Below are 23,388 nucleotides of genomic sequence, written 5' to 3'. Positions count from 1 at the left end.
CCCAGATTCACCCAGGTACACCCAGGTACACCCAGATTCACCCAGATTCACCCAGATACACCCAGGTTCACCCAGATTCACCCAGATTCACCCAGGTACACTCAGGTACACCCAGGTACACCCAGGTACACCCAGATTCACCCAGGTACACCCAGGTACACCCAGATTCACCCAGGTACACCCAGGTACACCCAGATTCACCCAGGTACACCCAGGTACACCCAGGTACACCCAGATTCACCCAGGTACACCCAGATTCACCCAGGTACACCCAGGTACACCCAGATACACCCAGGTACACCCAGGTACACCCAGATTCACCCAGGTACACCCAGATTCACCCAGATTCACCCAGGTACACCCAGATACACCCAGATTCCCCCAGATACACCCAGGTACACCCAGATTCACCCAGGTACACCCAGGTACACCCAGATACACCCAGATACACCCAGGTACACCCAGATTCACCCAGATACACCCAGGTACACCCAGATACACCCAGGTAAACCCAGATTCACCCAGATACACCCAGGTACACCCAGGTACACCCAGATACACCCAGGTACACCCAGATTCACCCAGATTTACCCAGGTACACCCAGGTACACCCAGATACACCCAGGTACACCCAGGTACACCCAGATTCACCCAGATTCACCCAGGTACACCCAGGTACACCCAGATACACCCAGGTACACCCAGGTACACCCAGGTTCACCCAGATTCACCCAGGTACACCCAGGTACACCCAGGTACACCCAGATTCACCCAGGTACACCCAGGTACACCCAGGTACACCCAGGTACACCCAGATACACCCAGATACACCCAGGTACACCCAGATACACCCAGGTACACCCAGATACACCCAGGTACACCCAGATACACCCAGGTACACCCAGATACACCCAGGTACACCCAGGTACACCCAGATACACCCAGGTACACCCAGATACACCCAGGTACACCCAGATACACCCAGGTACACCCAGGTACACCCAGATACACCCAGGTACACCCAGATACACCCAGGTACACCCAGGTACACCCAGATACACCCAGGTTCACCCAGGTACACCCAGGTACACCCAGGTACACCCAGATACACCCAGGTACACCCAGATACACCCAGGTACACCCAGATTCACCCAGGTACACCCAGGTACACCCAGATTCACCCAGATTCACCCAGGTACACCCAGGTACACCCAGATACACCCAGATTCACCCAGGTACACCCAGGTACACCCAGATACACCCAGATTCACCCAGGTACACCCAGGTACACCCAGATTCACCCAGATACACCCAGGTTCACCCAGGTTCACCCAGATTCACCCAGATTCACCCAGGTACACTCAGGTACACCCAGGTACACCCAGGTACACCCAGATTCACCCAGGTACACCCAGGTACACCCAGGTACACCCAGATTCACCCAGGTACACCCAGGTACACCCAGATTCACCCAGGTACACCCAGGTACACCCAGGTACACCCAGATTCACCCAGGTACACCCAGATTCACCCAGGTACACCCAGGTACACCCAGATACACCCAGGTACACCCAGGTACACCCAGATTCACCCAGGTACACCCAGATTCACCCAGATTCACCCAGGTACACCCAGATACACCCAGATTCACCCAGATACACCCAGGTACACCCAGATTCACCCAGGTACACCCAGGTACACCCAGATACACCCAGATACACCCAGATACACCCAGGTACACCCAGATTCACCCAGATACACCCAGGTACACCCAGATACACCCAGGTAAACCCAGATTCACCCAGATACACCCAGGTACACCCAGGTACACCCAGATACACCCAGGTACACCCAGATTCACCCAGATTTACCCAGGTACACCCAGGTACACCCAGATACACCCAGGTACACCCAGGTACACCCAGATTCACCCAGATTCACCCAGGTACACCCAGGTACACCCAGATTCACCCAGGTACACCCAGGTACACCCAGGTACACCCAGATTCACCCAGGTACACCCAGGTACACCCAGGTACACCCAGATACACCCAGGTACACCCAGATACACCCAGGTACACCCAGGTACACCCAGGTTCACCCAGGTACACCCAGGTACACCCAGGTACACCCAGATACACCCAGGTACACCCAGGTACACCCAGGTACACCCAGATTCACCCAGGTACACCCAGGTACACCCAGGTACACCCAGGTACACCCAGATACACCCAGGTACACCCAGATACACCCAGGTACACCCAGGTACACCCAGGTTCACCCAGGTACACCCAGATACACCCAGGTACACCCAGATACACCCAAGAGTTTTACAGAATCAGAAAGGTTTGCAGTTGAAATCCTTCTGAAGAAAAGAGCAGAAACCTGCAGACAAGTCTGACTTTAAACACGGTGAAACAAAGGAAGTGAAACTTCCAGGATCGCAGCTCGTTACGGGAATTCTGCAGCTTGTCGGGGCGCGTGGGAACGCCGCAGTGAAGCGGCAGCAGGACGACAGGGAATCCCAGACCATACCTTCTCTCCTTTGTATCCAGCCTTTCCCTGTGTGTACAAAACAGCCTGGTTAAGTCCGGATACACAACGCTGCCACACACAAGCTTCTCTTCAGAAGCAGTAATTACTGCGAAAGCAAAGAAAACGAGACTTTTCCAACCTAATTTAAGATCTCACCTCTGCTCCTTCCCGACCCGGAAGTCCACTGAGCCCGCTTTCACCCTGAACACAGTTAGATTGCAGCAATGAAAGCAGCACCGTGACGGCGCCTCAACCAGCAGCTCATTAAACAGCATCAGTAAGAGCAGCTGAAGGAGTCACCTTCTGGCCTTTAGGACCGGGGCTCCCATCGTCTCCAGGACGACCCTTCTTCCCCTGAAAAACACGTCCAGCCATCAAAGTTCACAACCAGACAGGAGCACCACCACATCCAGCAGATTCCCTGCATGGAGCCGGAATCACCGACAGATTCCAGCCCTTAGATCACCTTAAACCCTGCAGGTCACATGCACGAGGCCACACGTTAGTCCACCTGGGACGCTGCCCGAAGACCGCACGTTAGTCCACCTGGGACGCTGCCCGAAGACCACACGTTAGTCCACCTGGTACGCTGCCCGAAGACTGCACGTTAGTCCACCTGGGACGCTGCCAGAAGACCACACGTTAGTCTACCTGGTACACTGCCCGAAGACTGCACGTTAGTCCACCTGGGACGCTGCCCGAAGACTGCACGTTAGTCCACCTGGGACGCTGCCCGAAGACTGCACATTAGTCCACCTGGGACGCTGCCCGAAGACCGCACGTTAGTCCACCTGGGACGCTGCCAGAAGACCACACGTTAGTCTACCTGGTACACTGCCCGAAGACTGCACGTTAGTCCACCTGGGACGCTGCCCGAAGACCGCACGTTAGTCCACCTGGTACGCTGCCCGAAGACCGCACGTTAGTCCACCTGGGACGCTGCCCGAAGACCGCACGTTAGTCCACCTGGTACGCTGCCCGAAGACCGCACGTTAGTCCACCTGGTACACTGCCCGAAGACGGCACGTTAGTCCACCTGGGACGCAGCCAGAAGACCGCACGTTAGACCACCTGGGACGCTGCCCGAAGACCGCACGTTAGTCCACCTGGTACGCTGCCCGAAGACCGCACGTTAGTCCACCTGGTACGCTGCCCGAAGACGGCACGTTAGTCCACCTGGTACACTGCCCGAAGACCGCACGTTAGTCCACCTGGTACACTGCCCGAAGACCGCACGTTAGTCCACCTGGTACGCTGCCCGAAGACCGCACGTTAGTCCACCTGGTACGCTGCCCGAAGACGGCACGTTAGTCCACCTGGTACACTGCCCGAAGACCGCACGTTAGTCCACCTGGGACGCTGCCCGAAGACCGCACGTTAGTCCACCTGGGACGCTGCCCGAAGACCGCACGTTAGTCCACCTGGTACGCTATCCGAAGACCGCACGTTAGTCCACCTGGTACGCTGCCTGAAGACGGCACGTTAGTCCACCTGGTACGCTGCCCGAAGACGGCACGTTAGTCCACCTGGTACGCTGCCCGAAGACCGCACGTTAGTCTACCTGGTACACTGCCCAAAGACCGCACGTTGGTCCACCTGGTACGCTGCCTGAAAACCGCACGTTAGTCCACCTGGTACGCTGCCCGAAGACCGCACGTTAGTCTACCTGGTACACTGCCCGAAGACCGCACGTTAGTCCACCTGGTACGCTGCCCGAAGACCGCACATTAGTCTACCTGGTACACTGCCCGAAGACGGCACGTTGGTCTACCTGGTACACTGCCCGAAGACCGTACGTTAGTCTACCTGGTACACTGCGCGAAGGCCGCACGTTAGTCTACCTGGTACACTGCGCGAAGGCCGCACGTTAGTCCACCTGGGACGCTGCCCGAAGACCGCACGTTAGTCCACCTGGTACACTGCCCGAAGACCGCACGTTAGTCCACCTGGTACACTGCCCGAAGACGGCACGTTAGTCCACCTGGGACGCTGCCTGAAGACGGCACGTTAGTCCACCTGGTACACTGCCCGAAGACAGCACATTAGTCCACCTGGTACACTGCCCGAAGACCGCACGTTAGTCCACCTGGTACGCTGCCCGAAGACCGCACGTTAGTCCACCTGGTACGCTGCCTGAAGACGGCATGTTAGTCCACCTGGTACACTGCCCGAAGACTGCACGTTAGTCCACCTGGTACGCTGTCCGAAGACGGCATGTTAGTCCACCTGGTACACTGCCCGAAGACTGCACGTTAGTCCACCTGGTACGCTGTCCGAAGACCGCACGTTAGTCCACCTGGTACGCTGCCTGAAAACCGCACGTTAGTCCACCTGGTACACTGCCCGAAGACTGCACGTTAGTCCACCTGGTACACTGCCCGAAGACCGCACGTTAGTCCACCTGGTACGCTGCCTGAAGACGGCATGTTAGTCCACCTGGTACACTGCCCGAAGACTGCACGTTAGTCCACCTGGTACACTGCCTGAAGACGGCATGTTAGTCCACCTGGTACACTGCCCGAAGACCGCACGTTAGTCCACCTGGTACACTGCCTGAAAACCGCACGTTAGTCCACCTGGTACACTGCCCGAAGACTGCACGTTAGTCCACCTGGTACACTGCCCGAAGACCGCACGTTAGTCCACCTGGTACGCTGCCTGAAGACGGCATGTTAGTCCACCTGGTACACTGCCCGAAGACTGCACGTTAGTCCACCTGGTACGCTGTCCGAAGACGGCATGTTAGTCCACCTGGTACACTGCCCGAAGACTGCACGTTAGTCCACCTGGTACGCTGTCCGAAGACCGCACGTTAGTCCACCTGGTACGCTGCCTGAAGACGGCACGTTAGTCCACCTGGTACACTGCCCGAAGACTGCACGTTAGTCCACCTGGTACGCTGCCCGAAGACTGCACGTTAGTCCACCTGGTACGCTGCCTGAAGAAGGCACGTTAGTCCACCTGGTACACTGCCCGAAGACGGCACGTTAGTCCACCTGGTACGCTGCCCGAAGACTGCACGTTAGTCCACCTGGTACGCTGCCTGAAGAAGGCACGTTAGTCCACCTGGTACACTGCTCGAAGACCGCACGTTAGTCCACCTGGTACGCTGTCCGAAGACCGCACGTTAGTCCACCTGGTACGCTGCCTGAAAACCGCACGTTAGTCCACCTGGTACGCTGCCTGAAGACGGCACGTTAGTCCACCTGGTACACTGCCCGAAGACGGCACGTTAGTCCACCTGGTACACTGCCCGAAGACTGCACGTTAGTCCACCTGGTACACTGCCCGAAGACGGCACGTTAGTCCACCTGGGACGCTGCCTGAAGACGGCACGTTAGTCCACCTGGTACACTGCCCGAAGACCGCACGTTAGTCCACCTGGTACACTGCCCGAAAACCGCACGTTAGTCCACCTGGTACGCTGCCCGAAAACCGCACGTTAGTCCACCTGGTACGCTGCCCGAAGACTGCACGTTAGTCCACCTGGTACACTGCCCGAAGACTGCACGTTAGTCCACCTGGTACGCTGTCCGAAGACCGCACGTTAGTCCACCTGGGACGCTGCCTGAAGACCGCACGTTAGTCCACCTGGTACGCTGCCCGAAGACCGCACGTTAGTCCACCTGGTACGCTGCCCGAAGACCGCACGTTAGTCCACCTGGTACGCTGCCCGAAGACCGCACGTTAGTCCACCTGGTACGCTGCCCGAAGACCGCACGTTAGTCCACCTGGTACACTGCCCGAAGACCGCACGTTAGTCCACCTGGTACACTGCCCGAAGACCGTACGTTAGTCCACCTGGTACACTGCCCGAAGACCGTACGTTAGTCCACCTGGTACACTGCCCGAAGACCGCACGTTAGTCCACCTGGTACACTGCCCGAAGAGCGCACGTTAGTCCACCTGGGACGCTGCCCGAAGACCGCACGTTAGTCCACCTGGTACGCTGCCCGAAGACCGCACGTTAGTCCATCTGGTACACTGCCCGAAGAGCGCACGTTAGTCCACCTGGTACACTGCCCGAAGACCGTACGTTAGTCCACCTGGGACGCTGCCTGAAGACCGCACGTTAGTCCACCTGGTACACTGCCCGAAGACCGTACGTTAGTCCACCTGGTACACTGCCCGAAGACCGCACGTTAGTCCACCTGGTACACTGCCCGAAGACCGTACGTTAGTCCACCTGGTACACTGCCCGAAGACCGCACGTTAGTCCACCTGGTACACTGCCCGAAGACTGCACGTTAGTCCACCTGGTACACTGCCCGAAGACCGCACGTTAGTCCACCTGGTACACTGCCCGAAGACCGTACGTTAGTCCACCTGGTACACTGCCCGAAGACCGCACGTTAGTCCACCTGGTACACTGCCCGAAGACCGTACGTTAGTCCACCTGGTACACTGCCCGAAGACCGCACGTTAGTCCACCTGGGACGCTTCCATACATCCATCCATCCACCTCCTGCTGGTTTTAGGGAGGGAGGGGGGCATCTTCTATCCAACACCATTTGCCACCTTGTCCTGGGATTCATGAGATGTTCCCAGACCAGCTGACGCATGCAGGAGGCATCATGACCCAGTGTCGGGTCTAGACCAGTATTAGATGGAGGGCCAGTGTTGGGTCTAGACCAGTATTAGACGGGGGCCAGTGTCGGGTCTAGACCAGTATTAGATAGGGGCCAGTGTCGGGTCTAGATCAGTGTCGGGTCTAGACCAGTATTAGACGGGGTCCAGTGTCGGGTCTAGACCAGTATTAGACAGGGGCCAGTGTCGGGTCTAGATCAGTGTCGGGTCTAGACCAGTATTAGACGGGGGCCAGTGTCGGGTCTAGACCAGTATTAGACGGGGACCAGTGTCGGATCTAGACCAGTATTAGACGGGGGCCAGTGTGGGTTTTAGACCAGTATTAGACGGGGACCAGTGTCGGGTCTAGACCAGTATTAGACGGGTTCCAGTGTCGGGTCTAGACCAGTATTAGGCAGGGGCCAGTGTCGGGTCTAGACCAGTATTAGACGGGGGCCAGTGTCGGGTCTAGACCAGTATTAGACTGGGACCAGTGTCGGGTCTAGACAGGTATTAGACTGGGACCAGTTTCGGGTCTAGACCAGTATTAGACGGGGACCAGTGTGGGTTTTAGACCAGTATTAGACGGGGACCAGTGTCGGGTCTAGACCAGTATTAGACGGGTTCCAGTGTCGGGTCTAGACCAGTATTAGGCAGGGGCCAGTGTCGGGTCAAGACCAGTATTAGACGGGGGCCAGTGTCGGGTCTAGACCAGTATTAGACAGGGGCCAGTGTCGGGTCTAGACCAGTATTAGACGGGGACCAGTGTCGGGTCTAGATCAGTGTCGGGTCTAGACCAGTATTAGACGGAGGCCAGTGTCGGGTCTAGATCAGTGTCGGGTCTAGACCAGTATTAGACGGAGGCCAGTGTCGGGTCTAGATCAGTGTCGGGTCTAGACCAGTATTAGACGGGGGCCAGTGTCGGGTCTAGACCAGTATTAGACGGGGACCAGTGTCGGGTCTAGATCAGTGTCGGGTCTAGACCAGTATTAGACGGAGGCCGGTGTCGGGTCTAGATCAGTGTGGGGTCTAGACCAGTATTAGACGGGGACCAGTGTCGGGTCTAGACCAGTATTAGACGGAGGCCAGTGTCGGGTCTAGACCAGTATTAGACGGGGGATCAGTGTCGGGTCTAGACCAGTATTAGACGGGGGACCAGTGTCGGGTCTAGACCAGTATTAGACGGAGGCCAGTGTCGGGTCTAGACCAGTATTAGACCGGGACCAGTGTCGGGTCTAGACCAGTATTAGACGGGGGCCAGTGTCGGGTCTAGACCAGTATTAGACGGGGGCCAGTGTCGGGTCTAGACCAGTATTAGACGGAGGCCAGTGTCGGGTCTAGACCAGTATTAGTAGGGGATCAGTGTCGGGTCTAGGCCAGTATTAGACGGGGGACCAGTGTCGGGTCTAGACCAGTATTAGACGGAGGCCAGTGTCGGGTCTAGACCAGTATTAGACCGGGACCAGTGTCGGGTCTAGACCAGTATTAGACGGGGGCCAGTGTCGAGTCTAGACCAGTATTAGACGGAGGCCAGTGTCGGGTCTAGACCAGTATTAGACGGGGGCCAGTGTCGGGTCTAGACCAGTATTAGACGGAGGCCAGTGTCGGGTCTAGACCAGTATTAGACGGGGGCCAGTGTCGGGTCTAGACCAGTATTAGACGGGGACCAGTGTCGGGTCTAGACCAGTATTAGACGGGGACCAGTGTCGGGTCTAGACCAGTATTAGACGGGGACCAGTGTCGGGTCTAGACCAGTATTAGACGGGGACCAGTGTCGGGTCTAGACCAGTATTAGACGGGGGCCAGTGTTGGGTCTAGACCAGTATTAGACGGAGGCCAGTGTCGGGTCTAGACCAGTATTAGACGGGGACCAGTGTCGGGTCTAGACCAGTATTAGACGGAGGCCAGTGTCGGGTCTAGACCAGTATTAGACGGGGACCAGTGTCGGGTCTAGACCAGTATTAGACGGGGACCAGTGTCGGGTCTAGACCAGTATTAGACGGGGGCCAGTGTCGGGTCTAGACCAGTATTAGACGGAGGCCAGTGTCGGGTCTAGACCAGTATTAGACGGGGACCAGTGTCGGGTCTAGACCAGTATTAGACGGGGGCCAGTGTCGGGTCTAGACCAGTATTAGACGGAGGCCAGTGTCGGGTCTAGACCAGTATTAGACGGAGATCAGTGTCGGATCTAGACCAGTATTAGACGTGGGCCAGTGTGGGTTTTAGACCAGTATTAGACGGGGACCAGTGTCGGGTCTAGACCAGCATTAGACGGGTTCCAGTGTCGGGTCTAGACCAGTATTAGACGGGGGCCAGTGTCGGGTCTAGACCAGTATTAGACGGGGGCCAGTGTCGGGTCTAGACCAGTATTAGACAGGGGCCAGTGTCGGGTCTAGAACAGTATTAGACGGGGACCAGTGTCGGGTCTAGACCAGTATTAGACGGGGACCAGTCTCGGGTCTAGACCAGTATTAGACGGGGACCAGTGTTGGATCTAGACCAGTATTAGACGGGGGCCAGTGTGGGTTTTAGACCAGTATTAGACGGGGACCAGTGTCGGGTCTAGACCAGTATTAGACGGAGGCCAGTGTCGGGTCTAGACCAGTATTAGACGGGTTCCAGTGTCGGGTCTAGACCAGTATTAGACGGGTTCCAGTGTCGGGTCTAGACCAGTATTAGACGGAGGCCAGTGTCGGGTCTAGACCAGTATTAGTAGGGGATCAGTGTCGGGTCTACGCCAGTATTAGACGGGGGACCAGTGTCGGGTCTAGACCAGTATTAGACGGAGGCCAGTGTCGGGTCTAGACCAGTATTAGACCGGGACCAGTGTCGGGTCTAGACCAGTATTAGACGGGGGCCAGTGTCGAGTCTAGACCAGTATTAGACGGAGGCCAGTGTCGGGTCTAGACCAGTATTAGACGGGTTCCAGTGTCGGGTCTAGACCAGTATTAGACGGGGGCCAGTGTCGGGTCTAGACCAGTATTAGACGGAGGCCAGTGTCGGGTCTAGACCAGTATTAGTAGGGGATCAGTGTCGGGTCTAGGCCAGTATTAGACGGGGGACCAGTGTCGGGTCTAGACCAGTATTAGACGGAGGCCAGTGTCGGGTCTAGACCAGTATTAGACCGGGACCAGTGTCGGGTCTAGACCAGTATTAGACGGGGGCCAGTGTCGAGTCTAGACCAGTATTAGACGGAGGCCAGTGTCGGGTCTAGACCAGTATTAGACGGAGGCCAGTGTCGGGTCTAGACCAGTATTAGACGGGGACCAGTGTCGGGTCTAGACCAGTATTAGACGGGGACCAGTGTCGGGTCTAGACCAGTATTAGACGGTGACCAGTGTCGGGTCTAGACCAGTATTAGACGGGGGCCAGTGTTGGGTCTAGACCAGTATTAGACGGAGGCCAGTGTCGGGTCTAGACCAGTATTAGACGGGGACCAGTGTCGGGTCTAGACCAGTATTAGACGGAGGCCAGTGTCGGGTCTAGACCAGTATTAGACGGGGGCCAGTGTCGGGTCTAGACCAGTATTAGACGGGGACCAGTGTCGGGTCTAGACCAGTATTAGACGGGGGCCAGTGTCGGGTCTAGACCAGTATTAGACGGAGGCCAGTGTCGGGTCTAGACCAGTATTAGACGGGGACCAGTGTCGGGTCTAGACCAGTATTAGACGGAGGCCAGTGTCGGGTCTAGACCAGTATTAGACGGGGGCCAGTGTCGGGTCTAGACCAGTATTAGACGGGGACCAGTGTCGGGTCTAGACCAGTATTAGACGGGGATCAGTGTCGGATCTAGACCAGTATTAGACGGAGGCCAGTGTCGGGTCTAGACCAGTATTAGACGGGGACCAGTGTCGGGTCTAGACCAGTATTAGACGGGGGCCAGTGTCGGGTCTAGACCAGTATTAGACGGAGGCCAGTGTCGGGTCTAGACCAGTATTAGACGGGGACCAGTGTCGGGTCTAGACCAGTATTAGACGGGGACCAGTGTCGGGTCTAGACCAGTATTAGACGGGGACCAGTGTCGGGTCTAGACCAGTATTAGACGGGGGCCAGTGTTGGGTCTAGACCAGTATTAGACGGAGGCCAGTGTCGGGTCTAGACCAGTATTAGACGGGGACCAGTGTCGGGTCTAGACCAGTATTAGACGGAGGCCAGTGTCGGGTCTAGACCAGTATTAGACGGGGACCAGTGTCGGGTCTAGACCAGTATTAGACGGGGACCAGTGTCGGGTCTAGACCAGTATTAGACGGGGGCCAGTGTCGGGTCTAGACCAGTATTAGACGGAGGCCAGTGTCGGGTCTAGACCAGTATTAGACGGGGACCAGTGTCGGGTCTAGACCAGTATTAGACGGGGGCCAGTGTCGGGTCTAGACCAGTATTAGACGGAGGCCAGTGTCGGGTCTAGACCAGTATTAGACGGGGATCAGTGTCGGATCTAGACCAGTATTAGACGTGGGCCAGTGTGGGTTTTAGACCAGTATTAGACGGGGACCAGTGTCGGGTCTAGACCAGCATTAGACGGGTTCCAGTGTCGGGTCTAGACCAGTATTAGACGGGGGCCAGTGTCGGGTCTAGACCAGTATTAGACGGGGGCCAGTGTCGGGTCTAGACCAGTATTAGACAGGGGCCAGTGTCGGGTCTAGACCAGTATTAGACGGGGACCAGTGTCGGGTCTAGACCAGTATTAGACGGGGACCAGTGTCGGGTCTAGACCAGTATTAGACGGGGACCAGTCTCGGGTCTAGACCAGTATTAGACGGGGACCAGTGTCGGATCTAGACCAGTATTAGACGGGGGCCAGTGTGGGTTTTAGACCAGTATTAGACGGGGACCAGTGTCGGGTCTAGACCAGTATTAGACGGGTTCCAGTGTCGGGTCTAGACCAGTATTAGACGGGTTCCAGTGTCGGGTCTAGACCAGTATTAGACGGGTTCCAGTGTCGGGTCTAGACCAGTATTAGACGGGGATCAGTGTCGGGTCTAGACCAGTATTAGACGGGTTCCAGTGTCGGGTCTAGACCAGTATTAGACGGGTTCCAGTGTCGGGTCTAGACCAGTATTAGACGGGGGCCAGTGTCGGGTCTAGACCAGTATTAGACAGGGGACCAGTGTCGGGTCTAGACCAGTATTAGACGGAGGCCAGTGTCGGGTCTAGACCAGTATTAGACGGGGACCAGTGTCGGGTCTAGACCAGTATTAGACGGAGGCCAGTGTCGGGTCTAGACCAGTATTAGACGGGGGACCAGTGTCGGGTCTAGACCAGTATTAGACGGGTTCCAGTGTCGGGTCTAGACCAGTATTAGACGGAGGCCAGTGTCGGGTCTAGACCAGTATTAGACGGAGGCCAGTGTCGGGTCTAGACCAGTATTAGTAGGGGATCAGTGTCGGGTCTAGGCCAGTATTAGACGGGGGACCAGTGTCGGGTCTAGACCAGTATTAGACGGGGACCAGTGTCGGGTCTAGGCCAGTATTAGACGGGGACCAGTGTCGGGTCTAGACCAGTATTAGACGGGGACCAGTGTCGGATCTAGACCAGTATTAGACGGGGGCCAGTGTCGGGTCTAGACCAGTATTAGACGGAGGCCAGTGTCGGGTCTAGACCATTATTAGACGGGGGCCATTGTCGGGTCTAGACCAGTATTAGACGGGTTCCAGTGTCGGGTCTAGACCAGTATTAGACGGGGGCCGGTGTCGGGTCTAGACCAGTATTAGACGGGGGCCAGTGTCGGGTCTAGATCAGTGTCGGGTCTAGACCAGTATTAGACGGGGGCCAGTGTCGGGTCTAGATCAGTATTAGACAGGGGCCAGTGTCGGGTCTAGATCAGTGTCGGGTCTAGACCAGTATTAGACAGGGGCCAGTGTCGGGTCTAGACCAGTATTAGACGGGTTCCAGTGTCGGGTCTAGACCAGTATTAGACAGGGGCCAGTGTCGGGTCTAGACCAGTATTAGACGGGGGCCAGTGTCGGGTCTAGACCAGTATTAGACGGGGGCCAGTGTCGGGTCTAGACCAGTATTAGACGGAGGCCAGTGTCGGGTCTAGACCAGTATTAGTAGGGGATCAGTGTCGGGTCTAGGCCAGTATTAGACGGGGGACCAGTGTCGGGTCTAGACCAGTATTAGACGGGGACCAGTGTCGGGTCTAGACCAGTATTAGACGGGGGCCAGTGTCGGGTCTAGACCAGTATTAGACGGAGGCCAGTGTCGGGTCTAGACCAGTATTAGTAGGGGATCAGTGTCGGGTCTAGGCCAGTATTAGACGGGGGACCAGTGTCGGGTCTAGACCAGTATTAGACGGGGACCAGTGTCGGGTCTAGACCAGTATTAGACGGGGACCAGTGTCGGATCTAGAGCAGTATTAGACGGGGGCCAGTGTGGGTTTTAGACCAGTATTAGACGGGGGCCAGTGTCGGGTCTAGACCAGTATTAGACAGGGGCCAGTGTCGGGTCTAGACCAGTATTAGACGGGGGCCAGTGTCGGGTCTAGACCAGTATTAGACGGGGACCAGTGTCAGGTCTTGATCCTTGTCGGGTCTAGACCAGTATTAGACAGGGGCCAGTGTCGGGTCTAGATCAGTGTCGGGTCTAGACCAGTATTAGACGGGGACCAGTGTCGGGTCTAGACCAGCATTAGACGGAGGCCAGTGTCGGGTCTAGACCAGCATTAGACGGACGCCAGTGTCGGGTCTAGACCACTATTAGACGGAGGCCAGTGTCGGGTCTAGACCAGTATTAGACGGGGGCCAGTGTCGGGTCTAGATCAGTGTCGGGTCTAGACCAGTATTAGACAGGGGCCAGTGTCGGGTCTAGATCAGTGTCGGGTCTAGACCAGTATTAGACAGGGGCCAGTGTCGGGTCTAGATCAGTGTCGGGTCTAGACCAGTATTAGACGGGGACCAGTGTCAGGTCTAGACCAGTATTAGACGGGGGGCCAGTGTCGGGTCTAGACCAGTATTAGACGGGGACCAGTGTCAGGTCTAGACCAGCATTAGACGGGGACCAGTGTCGGGTCTAGACCAGTATTAGACGGGGATCAGTGTCGGGTCTAGACCAGTATTAGTAGGGGACCAGTGTCGGGTCTAGACCACTATTAGACGGAGGCCAGTGTCGGGTCTAGACCAGTATTAGACGGGGGCCAGTGTCGGGTCTAGATCAGTGTCGGGTCTAGACCAGTATTAGACAGGGGCCAGTGTCGGGTCTAGATCAGTGTCGGGTCTAGACCAGTATTAGACAGGGGCCAGTGTCGGGTCTAGATCAGTGTCGGGTCTAGACCAGTATTAGACGGGGACCAGTGTCAGGTCTAGACCAGTATTAGTAGGGGACCAGTGTCGGGTCTAGACCAGTATTAGACGTGGACCAGTGTCGGATCTAGACCAGTACTAGACGGGGATCAGTGTCGGGTCTAGACCAGTATTAGTAGGGGACCAGTGTCGGGTCTAGACCAGTATTAGACGTGGACCAGTGTCGGATCTAGACCAGTACTAGACGGGGATCAGTGTCGTGTCTAGACCAGTATTAGTAGGGGACCAGTGTCGGGTCTAGACCAGTATTAGACTGGGACCGGTTTCGGGTCTAGACCAGTATTAGACGGAGGCCAGTGTCAGTTCTAGACCAGTATTAGACGGGGATCAGTGTCGGGTCTAGACCAGTATTAGACGGGTACCAGTGTCGGGTCTAGACCAGTATTAGACTGGGACCAGTGTCGGGTCTAGGCCAGTATTAGTAGGGGGCCAGTGTCGGGTCTAGACCAGTATTAGACGGGTACCAGTGTCGGGTCTAGACCAGTATTAGACTGGGACCAGTGTCGGGTCTAGGCCAGTATTAGTAGGGGGCCAGTGTCGGGTCTAGACCAGTATTAGACTGGGACCAGTGTCGGGTCTAGGCCAGTATTAGTAGGGGGCCAGTGTCGGGTCTAGGCCAGTATTAGACTGGGACCAGTGTCGGGTCTAGGCCAGTATTAGTAGGGGATCAGTGTCGGGTCTAGACCAGTATTAGACGGGGATCAGTGTCGGGTCTAGACCAGTATTAGACGGGGACCAGTGTCGGGTCTAGATCAGTGTCGGGTCTTGACCAGTATTAGACGGGGACCAGTGTCGGGTCTAGACCAGTATTAGACGGGGGCCAGTGTCGGGTCTAGACCAGTATTAGACGGGGACCAGTGTCGGGTCTAGACCAGTATTAGACGGGGAACAGTGTCGGGTCTAGATCAGTGTCGGGTCTTGACCAGTATTAGACGGGGACCAGTGTCGGGTCTAGACCAGTATTAGACGGGGACCAGTGTCATGTCTAGACCAGTATTAGACGGGGACCAGTGTCGGGTCTAGACCAGTATTAGACGGGGACCAGTGTCAGGTCTAGACCAGTATTAGACGGGGATCAGTGTCGGGTCTAGACCAGTATTAGACGGGAACCAGTGTCGGGTCTAGACCAGTATTAGACAGGGGCCAGTGTCGGGTCTAGATCAGTGTCTTGTCTTGACCAGTATTAGACGGGGGCCAGTGTCGGGTCTAGACCAGTATTAGACGGGGGCCAGTGTCGGGTCTAGGCCAGTATTAGACGGGGGCCAGTGTCGGGTCTAGGCCAGTATTAGACGGGGACCAGTGTCGGGTCAAGACCAGTATTAGACGGGGATCAGTGTCGGGTCTAGACCAGTATTAGACAGGGGCCAGTGTCGGGTCTAGACCAGTATTAGACGGGGGCCAGTGTCGGGTCTAGACCAGTATTAGACGGGGGCCAGTGTCGGGTCTAGACCAGTATTAGACGGAGGCCGGTGTCGGGTCTAGATCAGTGTCGGGTCTTGACCAGTATTAGACGGGGACCAGTGTCGGGTCTAGATCAGTGTCGGGTCTTGACCAGTATTAGACGGGGACCAGTGTCGGGTCTAGACCAGTATTAGAAGGGGGCCAGTGTCGGGTCTAGATCAGTGTCGGGTCTTGACCAGTATTAGACGGGGACCAGTGTCGGGTCTAGATCAGTGTCGGGTCTTGACCAGTATTAGACGGGGACCAGTGTCGGGTCTAGATCAGTGTCGGGTCTTGACCAGTATTAGACGGGGGCCAGTGTCGGGTCTAGACCAGTATTAGAAGGGGGCCAGTGTCGGGTCTAGATCAGTGTCGGGTCTTGACCAGTATTAGACGGGGACCAGTGTCGGGTCTTGACCAGTATTAGACGGGGACCAGTGTCGGGTCTAGACCAGTATTAGACGGGGGCCAGTGTCGGGTCTAGACCAGTATTAGACGGGGGCCAGTGTCGGGTCTAGACCAGTATTAGACGGGGACCAGTGTCGGGTCTAGACCAGTATTAGACGGGGACCAGTGTCGGGTCTAGACCAGTATTAGACGGGGGCCAGTGTCGGGTCTAGACCAGTATTAGACGGGCATCAGTGTCGGGTCTAGACCAGTATTAGACGGGGTCCAGTGTCGTGTCTAGACCAGTATTAGACGGGGGACCAGTGTCGGGTCTAGACCAGTATTAGACGGGCATCAGTGTCGGTCTAGACCAGTATTAGACGGGGGATCAGTGTCGGGTCTAGACCAGTATTAGACGGGCATCAGTGTCGGGTCTAGACCAGTATTAGACGGAGGCCAGTGTCGGGTCTAGACCAGTATTAGACGGAGGCCAGTGTCGGGTCTAGACCAGTATTAGACGGGGATCAGTGTCGGGTCTAGACCAGTATTAGACGGGGGCCAGTGTCGGGTCTAGACCAGTATTAGACGGGGACCAGTGTCGGGTCTAGACCAGTATTAGACGGGGACCAGTGTCGGGTCTAGACCAGTATTAGACGTGTACCAGTGTCGGGTCTAGACCAGTATTAGACGTGGACCAGTGTCGCGTCTAGACCAGTATTAGACGGGGACCAGTGTCAGGTCTAGACCAGTATTAGACGGGGTCCAGTGTCGGGTCTAGACCAGTATTAGACGGGGGACCAGTGTCGGGTCTAGGCCAGTATTAGACGGGGGACCAGTGTCGGGTCTAGACCAGTATTAGACGGGGACCAGTGTCAGGACTAGACCAGTATTAGACGGGGGCCAGTGTCGCGTCTAGATCAGTGTCGGGTCTAGACCAGTATTAGACGGGGTCCAGTGTCGGGTCTAGACCAGCATTAGACGGGGGCCAGTGTCGGGTCTAGACCAGTATTAGACGGGGACCAGTGTCGGGTCTAGACCAGTATTAGACGGGGACCAGTGTCGGGTCTAGACCAGTATTAGACGGGGGCCAGTGTCGGGTCTAGACCAGCATTAGACGGGGACCAGTGTCGGGTCTAGACCAGTATTAGACGGGGATCAGTGTCGGGTCTAGAACAGTATTAGACGGGGGATCAGTGTCGGGTCAAGACCAGTATTAGACGGAGGCCAGTGTCGGCTCTAGACCAGTATTAGACGGGGGCCAGTGTCGGGTCTAGACCAGCATTAGACGGGGACCAGTGTCGGGTCTAGACCAGTATTAGACGGGGATCAGTGTCGGGTCTAGACCAGTATTAGACGGGGGATCAGTGTCGGGTCAAGACCAGTATTAGACGGAGGCCAGTGTCGGCTCTAGACCAGTATTAGACGGGGACCAGTGTCGGGTCTAGACCAGTATTAGACGGGGGCCAGTGTCGGGTCTAGACCAGCATTAGACGGGGACCAGTGTCGGGTCTAGACCAGTATTAGACGGGGATCAGTGTCGGCTCTAGACCAGTATTAGACGGGGATCAGTGTCGGGTCTAGACCAGTATTAGACGGAGGCCAGTGTCGGGTCTAGACCAGTATTAGACGGGGACCAGTGTCGGGTCTAGACCAGTATTAGACGGGGATCAGTGTCGGGTCTAGACCAGTATTAGACGGAGGCCAGTGTCGGGTCTAGACCAGTATTAGACGGGGACCAGTGTCGGGACTAGACCAGTATTAGACGGAGGCCGGTGTCGGGTCTAGACCAGTATTAGACGGAGGCCAGTGTCGGGTCTAGACCAGTATTAGACGGGGACCAGAGTCGGCTCTAGACCAGTATTAGACGGGGATCAGTGTCGGGTCTAGACCAGTATTAGACGGAGGCCGGTGTCGGGTCTAGACCAGTATTAGACGGGGGACCAGTGTCGGGTCTAGACCAGTATTAGACGGGGATCAGTGTCAGGTTCAGACCAGTATTAGACGGGGACCAGTGTCGGGTCTAGACCAGTATTAGACGGAGGCCAGTGTCGGGTCTAGACCAGTATTAGACGGAGGCCAGTGTCGGGTCTAGACCAGTATTAGACGGGGATCAGTGTCCGGTCTAGACCAGCATTAGACGGAGGCCAGTGTCGGGTCTAGGCCAGTATTAGACGGGGGACCAGTGTCGGGTCTAGACCAGTATTAGATGGGGGACCAGTTTCGGGTCTAGACCAGTATTAGACGGAGACCAGTGTCGGTTCTAGACCAGTATTAGACGGGGACCAGTGTCGGGTCTAGACCAGTATTAGACGGAGGCCAGTGTCGGGTCTAGACCAGTATTAGACGGGGACCAGTGTCGGGTCTAGACCAGTATTAGACGGGGACCAGTGTCGGGTCTAGACCAGTATTAGACGGGGGACCAGTGTCGGGTCTAGACCAGTATTAGACGGGGATCAGTGTCGGGTCTAGACCAGTATTAGACGGGGGACCAGTGTCGGGTCTAGACCAGTATTAGACGGAGGCCAGTGTCTGGTCTAGACCAGTATTAGACGGGGGACCAGTGTCGGGTCTAGACCAGTATTAGACGGAGGCCAGTGTCTGGTCTAGACCAGTATTAGACGGGGACCAGTGTCGGGTCTAGACCAGTATTAGACGGGGACCAGTGTCGGGTCTAGACCAGTATTAGACGGAGGCCAGTGTCGGGTCTAGACCAGTATTAGACGGAGGCCAGTGTCTGGTCTAGACCAGTATTAGACGGGGACCAGTGTCGGGTCTAGACCAGTATTAGACGGGAACCAGTGTCGGGTCTAGACCAGTATTAGACGGGGGACCAGTGTCGGGTCTAGACCAGTATTAGACGGGGGACCAGTGTCGGGTCTAGACCAGTATTAGACGGGGATCAGTGTCGGGTCTAGACCAGTATTAGACGGGAACCAGTGTCGGGTCTAGACCAGTATTAGACTGGGACCAGTGTCGGGTCTAGACCAGTATTAGTAGGGGATCAGTGTCGGGTCTAGGCCAGTATTAGACGGGGGACCAGTGTCGGGTCTAGACCAGTATTAGACGGAGGCCAGTGTCGGGTCTAGACCAGTATTAGACGGGGACCAGTGTCGGGTCTAGACCAGTATTAGACGGGGGACCAGTGTCGGGACTAGACCAGTATTAGACGGGGGCCAGTTTCGGGTCTAGACCAGTATTAGACAGGGACCAGTGTCGGGTCTAGACCAGTATTAGACGGGGACCAGTGTCGGGTCTAGACCAGTATTAGACGGGTACAAGTGTCGGGTCTAGACCAGTATTAGACGGGGATCAGTGTCGGGTCTAGACCAGTATTAGACGGGGACCAGTGTCGGGTCTAGACCAGTATTAGACGAGGACCAGTGTCGGGTCTAGACCAGTATTAGACGTGGACCAGTGTCGGGTCTAGACCAGTATTAGACGGGGGACCAGTGTCGGGTCTAGACCAGTATTAGACGAGGACCAGTGTCGGGTCTAGAACAGTATTAGACTGGGACCAGTGTCGGGTCTAGACCAGTATTAGACGGGGACCAGTGTCGGGTCTAGACCAGTATTAGACGGGGACCAGTGTCGGGTCTAGACCAGTATTAGACGGGGATCAGTGTCGGGTCTAGACCAGTATTAGACGGGGACCAGTGTCGGGTCTGGACCAGTATTAGACGGGGACCAGTGTCGGGTCTAGACCAGTATTAGACGGGGACCAGTGTCGGATCTAGACCAGTATTAGACGGGGACCAGTGTCGGGTCTAGACCAGTATTAGACGGAGGGCCAGTGTCGGGTCTAGACCAGTATTAGACGGAGGCCAGTGTCGGGTCTAGACCAGTATTAGACGGGGACCAGTGTCGGGTCTAGACCAGTATTAGACGGGGACCAGTGTCAGGTCTAGACCAGTATTAGACAGGGACCAGTGTCGGGTCTAGACCAGTATTAGACGGGGACCAGTGTCGGGTCTAGACCAGTATTAGACAGGGGCCAGTGTCGGGTCTAGATCAGTGTCGGGTCTAGACTAGTATTAGACAGGGGCCAGTGTCGGGTCTAGATCAGTGTCGGGTCTAGACTAGTATTAGACGGGGGCCAGTGTCGGGTCTAGATCAGTGTCGGGTCTAGACCAGTATTAGACAGGGACCAGTGTCAGGTCTAGACCAGTATTAGACGGGGACCAGTGTCGGGTCTAGACCAGTATTAGACGGGGACCAGTGTCGGATCTAGACCAGTATTAGACGGGGGCCAGTGTCGGGTCTAGACCAGTATTAGACGGGGACCAGTGTCGGATCTAGACCAGTATTAGACGGGGGCCAGTGTCGGGTCTAGACCAGTATTAGACGGGGACCAGTGTCGGGTCTAGACCAGTATTAGACGGGGACCAGTGTCGGGTCTAGACCAGTATTAGACGGGGTCCAGTGTCGGGTCTAGACCAGTATTAGACGGGGACCAGTGTCGGGTCTAGACCAGTATTAGACAGGGGCCAGTGTCGGGTCTAGATCAGTGTCGGGTCTAGACTAGTATTAGACGGGGACCAGTGTCGGGTCTAGACCAGCATTAGACGGGGGCCAGTGTCGGGTCTAGACCAGTATTAGACGGGGATCAGTGTCGGGTCTAGACCAGCATTAGACGGGGGCCAGTGTCGGGTCTAGACCAGTATTAGACGGGTCTAGATCAGTGTCGGGTCTAGACCAGTATTAGACGGGGATCAGTGTTGGGTCTAGACCAGTATTAGACGGGGACCAGTGTCGGCTCTAGTCCAGTATTAGACGGGGATCAGTGTCGGGTCTAGGCCAGTATTAGACGGGGACCAGTGTCGGCTCTAGTCCAGTATTAGACGGGGATCAGTGTCGGGTCTAGACCAGTATTAGACGGGGACCAGTGTCGGCTCTAGACCAGTATTAGACGTGGATCAGTGTCGGGTCTAGACCAGTATTAGACGGGGATCAGTGTCGGGTCTAGACCAGTATTAGACGGGAACCAGTGTCGGGTCTAGACCAGTATTAGACTGGGACCAGTGTCGGGTCTAGACCAGTATTAGACGGGAACCAGTGTCGGGTCTAGACCAGTATTAGACTGGGACCAGTGTCGGGTCTAGACCAGTATTAGACGGGGGATCAGTGTCGGGTCTAGGCCAGTATTAGACGGGGGATCAGTGTCGGGTCTAGGCCAGTATTAGACGGGGGCCAGTGTCGGGTCTAGACCAGTATTAGACGGGGACCAGTGTCGGGTCTAGACCAGTATTAGACGAGGACCAGTGTCGGGTCTAGACCAGTATTAGACGGGGACCAGTGTCGGGTCTAGACCAGTATTAGACAGGGGCCAGTGTCGGGTCTAGATCAGTGTCGGGTCTAGACTAGTATTAGACAGGGGCCAGTGTCGGGTCTAGATCAGTGTCGGGTCTAGACTAGTATTAGACGGGGGCCAGTGTCGGGTCTAGATCAGTGTCGGGTCTAGACCAGTATTAGACAGGGACCAGTGTCAGGTCTAGACCAGTATTAGACGGGGACCAGTGTCGGGTCTAGACCAGTATTAGACGGGGACCAGTGTCGGATCTAGACCAGTATTAGACGGGGGCCAGTGTCGGGTCTAGACCAGTATTAGACGGGGACCAGTGTCGGGTCTAGACCAGTATTAGACGGGGACCAGTGTCGGGTCTAGACCAGTATTAGACGGGGTCCAGTGTCGGGTCTAGACCAGTATTAGACAGGGGCCAGTGTCGGGTCTAGATCAGTGTCGGGTCTAGACTAGTATTAGACGGGGACCAGTGTCGGGTCTAGACCAGCATTAGACGGGGGCCAGTGTCGGGTCTAGACCAGTATTAGACGGGGATCAGTGTCGGGTCTAGACCAGTATTAGACGGGGACCAGTGTCGGCTCTAGTCCAGTATTAGACGGGGATCAGTGTCGGGTCTAGGCCAGTATTAGACGGGGACCAGTGTCGGCTCTAGTCCAGTATTAGACGGGGATCAGTGTCGGGTCTAGACCAGTATTAGACGGGGACCAGTGTCGGCTCTAGACCAGTATTAGACGTGGATCAGTGTCGGGTCTAGACCAGTATTAGACGGGGATCAGTGTCGGGTCTAGACCAGTATTAGACGGGAACCAGTGTCGGGTCTAGACCAGTATTAGACTGGGACCAGTGTCGGGTCTAGACCAGTATTAGACGGGAACCAGTGTCGGGTCTAGACCAGTATTAGACTGGGACCAGTGTCGGGTCTAGACCAGTATTAGACGGGGGATCAGTGTCGGGTCTAGGCCAGTATTAGACGGGGACCAGTGTCGGGTCTAGACCAGTATTAGACGGGGGACCAGTGTCGGGTCTAGGCCAGTATTAGACGGGGGACCAGTGTCGGGTCTAGACCAGTATTAGACGGGGACCAGTGTCGGGTCTAGACCAGAATTAGACGGGGGACCAGTTTCGGGTCTAGACCAGTATTAGACGGGGGACCAGTGTCGGGTCTAGACCAGTATTAGACGGAGGCCAGTGTCGGGTCTAGACCAGTATTAGACGGGAACCAGTGTCGGGTCTAGACCAGTATTAGACTGGGATCAGTGTCGGGTCTAGGCCAGTATTAGACGGGGGATCAGTGTCGGGTCTAGACCAGTATTAGACGGAGGCCAGTGTCGGGTCTAGACCAGTATTAGACGGGAACCAGTGTCGGGTCTAGACCAGTATTAGACTGGGATCAGTGTCGGGTCTAGGCCAGTATTAGACGGGGGACCAGTGTCGGGTCTAGACCAGTATTAGACGGGGACCAGTGTCGGGTCTAGACCAGAATTAGACGGGTGACCAGTTTCGGCTTTAGACCAGTATTAGACGGGGGACCAGTGTCGGGTCTAGACCAGTATTAGACGGAGGCCAGTGTCGGGTCTAGACCAGTATTAGACGGGAACCAGTGTCGGGTCTAGACCAGTATTAGACTGGGACCAGTGTCGGGTCTAGACCAGTATTAGACGGGGACCAGTGTCGGATCTAGACCAGTATTAGACGGGGGACCAGTTTCGGGTCTAGACCAGTATTCGACGGGGACCAGTGTCGGGTCTAGACCAGTATTAGACGGGGACCAGTGTCGGGTCTAGACCAGTATCAGACGGGGATCAGTGTCGGGTCTAGACCAGTATTAGACGGGGACCAGTGTCGGGTCTAGACCAGTATTAGA

General features: G+C 55.9%; 1 protein-coding gene across 1 annotated transcript in view; it reads right to left on the bottom strand.

The window, feature by feature from the left end:
- LOC306774178 (uncharacterized protein) overlaps nucleotides 1-23,388 on the bottom strand; it is a gene marked incomplete at its 5' end in the record, with an annotated part of 644,048 nt that overhangs the window by 182,634 nt on the left and 438,026 nt on the right. The window contains 3 exons of the mRNA XM_079264158.1: nucleotides 2,536-2,562; nucleotides 2,692-2,736; nucleotides 2,836-2,889. Coding sequence (XP_079120284.1) covers nucleotides 2,536-2,562; nucleotides 2,692-2,736; nucleotides 2,836-2,889 — 126 coding nt within the window. The remainder of the gene's footprint in view (nucleotides 1-2,535; nucleotides 2,563-2,691; nucleotides 2,737-2,835; nucleotides 2,890-23,388) is intronic.

Source organism: Telmatherina bonti, assembly GCF_933228915.1.
Source record: "Telmatherina bonti genome assembly, chromosome: 24".
In the NCBI taxonomy this organism is placed as follows: Eukaryota; Metazoa; Chordata; class Actinopteri; order Atheriniformes; family Telmatherinidae; genus Telmatherina; species Telmatherina bonti.
This window is presented reverse-complemented; position numbering and strand designations above follow the sequence as displayed.